The 5,862-nt window shown below is 38.4% G+C and overlaps 1 protein-coding gene across 1 annotated transcript; it reads right to left on the bottom strand.

Moving 5' to 3' along the window:
* Positions 4,692-5,372, bottom strand: LOC107620692. Its single transcript, XM_016322821.1, has one exon. The coding sequence runs from the start codon at positions 5,370-5,372 to the stop codon at positions 4,692-4,694; it is 681 nt and encodes a 226-aa protein (XP_016178307.1).

The following is a 5,862-nucleotide window of genomic DNA, read 5'->3' as shown; positions in this document are numbered from 1 at the left end:
TACTCTTGTACTTAATTCAGTTAAGTCAAAATGAATGGGTGACCCGTGACAATCACCCACTATCTTCGTTACTCGCTTAGCCAAGATCCGCGTGCCTGACAACCACAAGTGGTCTACATGATGTTCAATGTAGTCATTGGATGACAGCCAGAGTATATTCTCTTGGGTCTCCAATTCACAATTTGCATCGTCTCTCCTGACAACAGAGCATCCAAATCCGTGATTAGAACCTTCATGGTATAGGCTAGAACTAATTGGCAGCATTTTTGAGATCCGGAAAGTCTAAACCTTGCCTGTGGTATTCCGAGTAGGATCTGGGAAGGGATGACTGTGATGAGCTTCAAACTTGCGAATGTTGGGTGCAGTGACAGTGTGCAAAAGGATAGAGAGATCCTATTCCGACGCTAATGAGAACCAACAGATGATTAGCCGTGCGGTAGCTGTGCCTGGTATTTTTCATCTGAGACGAGAAATTCGACAGTTGATTAGCCGTGCAGAAACCGTACCTGGTATTTTTCATCCGAGAGGATCATACAGCTTGCCATGGAAAGGAGCACGCATGATTGGATGAAGATAATAGGAACGCAGAGGTTCAGAGACAACAAAGCATCTCCAAATGCTTATCAGAAATTCCCACCAATGAATTACATAAGTATCTTTATTTTATTTTATGTTTTATTTATCTTTTAATTATCGAAACCTCATAACCATTTGAATCTACCTGACTAAGATTTACAAGATGACCATAGCTTGCTTCAAGCCGACAATCTCTGTGGGATCGACCCTTATTCACGTAAGGTATTACTTGGATAACCCAGTGCACTTGCTGGTTAGTTGTGCGGAGTTGTGAAAAGTGTGATCACAATTTCGTGCACCACAAAGCCTTGATAAATTCTTGAGAATTCTTATCATTCTTAGCGTACAAGTAATTACAGCATAATTCTCATGAAATTGCATCAAATTAATCATGATTGAATGAATCTAGGCATACATGAATTTCTAACCAATTTGCTTACTTATAACTCAAGAAAGTGCATAAAACCTACTAAAAACAAAGAAAAAGGCTAGTGAAACTAGCCTAGGATGCCCTGGCATCACAACACCAAACTTAAATCTTGCTTGTCCCTAAGCAAGTACTGAATTATTAAGAAGAAAGACTGAAACAGAAGGGGATGTTCATATCAGCAAGTCATTATTTATTAGTTAATGGGGTTTTATGCAGAAAATGCAGAAGCTCACTTCTTATTGATCTTTAGGCATAGAATGTCTCCATCAAGCATCAATTAACATACTGCTATGACATCTTATTATTCATTCATCCTTGGTAGTTGCTTTTCTTCATTTTCTTTTCCTGTAAACTTTAGCTCAGTGTCATGTGTTGTACCAGTTTCTTAGCTTATTTGTACTTAACATATTATTCACTACAGACACTTGACCCACAATTCTTCTTAAGACATTGATGCCCAGCACCTCTTTGGGTTACTAAATGTCTTGTAACTAGGTTGCTCTTGATAATGGACTTTCGGTTGATAATCCCGGATTAGTTAACCCAAGTTACCAAGTGTTAAAGCATTCCATAGAACCTAATCATCCAAGCAGATCCTGGTACAAAGACACCACAGGCATATGTCCTAAGGTCCAAGCTATTGGTGTCTAGCCTTATTCTTTGCTTTCTTTTGTTTTTGCTGCCACTTTTGGCTTTTCTTTTTCTTTGTTTTTGTTTGTTTCTCTTTTATCCAAGGATTTTATTTGCTAAGATTCATAGACAGCATGCTGGGTTTCACTTAGAAGGGAGAACAATCTATCCTTTATTCATTATAAGTGAGCTACTACACAATCAAACATACATACCACCACTTACTGTTATTTCACTTCTTGCTAAAAAGGAACTATTCTACTTCTGTTCAAACATTTCTTTTATTGAGATTGAAAAGGCTCATGGGACAAGACAATCATTCAGACAAGTGAAGGTGAAAGCACATACACCTAGGCTAGCATACTTATTGCAAGATTAAACACTACAGAATGCAAAATGACTTAATCTAAAAGTTACTTTCACTTAAAACAGACATGTTCTTTCTTTATTGAATGGAGTAACCAAGGAGTGAGTCCACCGTTTATTTTTTTCTTGTTTGTCTTTCTTCTACTTCTCGCTTGCTTGCTTACTAGTTTCTCCCTTGCCTTTTCCCTTTAGCTTTGTCCAGAATCCAGCTTTCTTCATTGTCTCTTCCACTCTGTGTTCAAAGAGTATTGCTTTGTCTACTTCTATGTTACTTCTGTCCTTGAAGTATTGATCATAAATTGGAAATGCTGGATCCATACTATGTAGATATTCCACAAGGTAGTTGAGCTTTATCTGAGAATTTATGTTGTAATCAGCTTGAACTTCATACCTTGCATCCTAAAGGGCCCTGAATTCTTTGAAAGCTCTCATATTATCAACTTGAAGTTGAGCCAGTAGATTGAAAGCTCCTTGAAATTGTGAAGCTTGTTCTCTTTGCATCACTAGAGATCTTGACTCAAAATCTCTCTGCTGGCTCATCATTCTCAACTGAAGTTCCTCTTGTCTTTCTTTAGCTTTCATGTATTGTGAAAGGCATTCTTCTTGTTTCTCTTGAACTCTCAGGTATTGCTCCGATAACCTTTCAATTTCTTCTTGCATCCGGCTCATGTCAATGTTGGTTTGTGGTTGGAATTGTTGCTCTCCTTCTTGTTCTTCTTCATGTTCTTCTTCCTCCCTTGGTTCTTCTCTCCTTCGCCTCTTTTGTGGTCTATGACTTTATTGTGGAAGCAAGTGAACAAAGATGATTTGTTCCACAAAGAACACGGTTGTTGGGTCTTTATTTTAGAGAATACAAGAAGTGAATTTCTGAAGTACAAGAAGTGTGAATCTTGAGTTCATGTGCATGGTCCAATTGAAGCTATTTATAGTAAGCTTTAATGAAGAATGGATGGCTAGGATTCCTTGGGCAAGTTTATAAATGAAGGGTTTTCATGTAAAGATGAATGAGGACAAAAGTTGCCTCTTCATAAGGCATGTAGGGTCGGTCTTCTAAGGGCTTCTTCCAAGGTTGTGCAGATTTTCATTTCCAAGAAAAATCCTTCCAATCCTATGTGGCTTACTTTTTGTCCTCATACTATCTTCACCATCAAGTGCCTTGTTCTTTTCATCATGCTATTCTCCTGCATACCTATCCATCATGTCAAAACAAAGAAGATAATATGAATAGGTGGCGGTAAATTCATGGCAAGCAAAGCTCAAATTTAAAACTAAAATTATGGCTAGTGTTCTTCATGATTGTTCATCCATCCATGACTCCTTTTGTGCTTTACATAGTTTTGGAGGACACCAAATTTAGTATTTGGTTATATGGTTCAAAGTGTTTCTTCCTCCAAGTTTTATCATTGAGATCTTCAACGGGATTATTGTCACTTTCAGTTAAACAATCATGAGAAACACTTTATTTTTCTATTTCTAATTATGAACTAAAAATTATAAACATGGTTGTACTTTCATGAGTTTCAAAACTCAAAAGACCCTTGACTCTCGTGACTTGTTCTTGCAACATATAGAACACCCAACTTAATGTTTGGCTATATATTCCAATAAACACATGTCACTATGGCAATATGATCATCACTTTTGAAAGGTGTCTTAGTGTGCTTGTAGGCACACCAAACTTAGAATTAGATCATATGCTTCACAATGTCATGAATAGCTATCAAAATTGTCTAAGAGACTTTGAACTCATGTTAGAGCAACAATTATTATTCATACAGAAACATTAAAAACAAGGAAACTAAATCATGGGCTGCCTCCCATGGAGCGCTTCTTTAGCATCATTAGCTTGACGGTTGGTTTACTACTAGGGTGGATTGTAATGTTTAGGGTCCTCTCCTCTCACAGTGAAGCTTTCTCCACTTGATTCCTTGATGATTTCTAAATGCTCCAGGGAAAGGACCTTTCTGATTGTGAACACTTGAGGTAACTGAGATGGAATAGTTAGAAGATGAGGTGGGATTTGTGGATGGTAGATTGATATCACCTTGTCTCCAGGAAAAAAACCTTCTGTAGGAACCTTCTTGTTTCTCCATCCCCTTGGCAATTTCTTCACAACTCTTTTCTCTTCTTCCAATAGTGCTCCATTGATTCTTGTGTTAAGGAGATCCTTGTTAGCTGCTCTTCTTGATTCTTGTGGCTTCATCTATTGAGCTTCTTGTTTATCCATCAAGAAAATCTCCTGATGCTCCCCTGGTGGTTCATTTCTGTTTTACTTCAGAGAGCTCTCACTGTATTCTTCCATTAATTTCTTGCTCTCTTGCTCAGATTCATGCACAGGCTTGAAGGCCTGGAAAGTGAGCTGCTCATCATGTATTCTCAGTATCAACTCTACTTGTTCTACATCAATGAGTGCTCGACCAGTAGCTAGAAATGGTCTCCCCAGAATAATTGGATGGAGGTAACTTTCCTCCATGTCCAGAACAACAAAGTCTATGGGGAGGAAGTAGTTTCCTACTTTCACCAATATATTTTCCACTATTCCTTCAGCCTGCTTTTGAGTTTTATCAGCCAATCGTATGATTACATCAGTGGATTTCACCTCATTGATTTGCAACTTTTTCATAAGAGATAGAGGCATGATGTTTATGCTAGCTCCTAGATCACAAAATCCTTTATCAATTTTTGTTTCTCATATGGTACAGGGAATATGAAAGCTCCCTGGATCTTTTTTCTTTAGGAGTATGTCCTTCTGAATGAGAACACTGCTTTCTTTGTTCATCACCACTGTTTGGCCACCTTTCAGGTTGCTCTTCCTGGCTAGTTGCTCCTTCATCCACTTGATACAAGTAGGCATCTGTTTGAGGATTTTGAGGTAGGGAATGTTGACAATGAGAGATGCGAACATGTCTAGGAATCTTGAATATGACCTTTCTTTTTCATCTCCCTTGAGTTTCTGAGGAAATGGTGCCTTTGGCACATAAGGTTTCAGAGTTTCCTTCCTTGTTGATCCCTTTCTTTGCACTGATCTAGTTCCTTGTTCCTTTTCCTCCAAGTTACTCTGGGAACTTCCTTGGCTGTGCTCTGTTATCTTGCTAGTGTCTTCTTCCAGGATTTCTTCATTTGCAAGAGTAACTGCCTTACACTCTTCCCATCTCACCTTCTTTATTTCCCCTCTTAGATTTTTCTCAGTGTCACTTGGGAAACTATCAGTGGACTTCGGAATCTGCTGTGAAAGATGTCCTACTTGAGATTCGAGATTCTTAATAGTCTCCCCTTGGCTTTTTATACTCTCTCTTTCTTCTTCCTTAAATTTTTTTATGTCTTCAACTTCTTTGTAAAGGTTTGCAAGCATAGCTTCCATTCTGGCCATTCTTTCATCATCATGTGTTGGTTGTGGTTGGTTGAAATTGGGGTGTTTAGAGTGGTTGTTGTGGCTTTGGTATGGTTTTTGGTTAGAGTTTTGCTGGGTGGAGTTATTATACTTGTTTGGAGTATGGGGTTTGTGATCTTGGCCTTGGTTTTGTTAGTTCTCCCACCCAAAGTTTGGACGGTTTCTCCAACCAGAGTTATAGGTTTTAGAGTATGGATCATTAGCTTGCCTAGATGAGTTTCCAAGGTAATTAGCTTCCTCCCAGTGAACTCCTTCTTCTGTCTCTAACTCTTCTTGGGGTGATGGTTGAGTGTGGATAGCTACAGCCTGATTCTTCTCCATTTGCTTGGTCAGTTCAGTAAGTTACTTGGAGATCATCTTGTTCTAGGCCAGGATTGCATTGATGAGCGAATTCTTAACGGTTTAGAATTTCCTCAAATGAATGAATTCTCGTTGTGAAGTATAGTTTCCAAACCAATCAATAATCCTT

This window comes from Arachis ipaensis, chromosome B10 (genome assembly GCF_000816755.2).
Source record: "Arachis ipaensis cultivar K30076 chromosome B10, Araip1.1, whole genome shotgun sequence".
Classification (NCBI taxonomy): Eukaryota; Viridiplantae; Streptophyta; class Magnoliopsida; order Fabales; family Fabaceae; genus Arachis; species Arachis ipaensis.
Note: the sequence above shows the minus strand (reverse complement) of the source record. Positions and strands in the feature narration are given on the sequence as shown.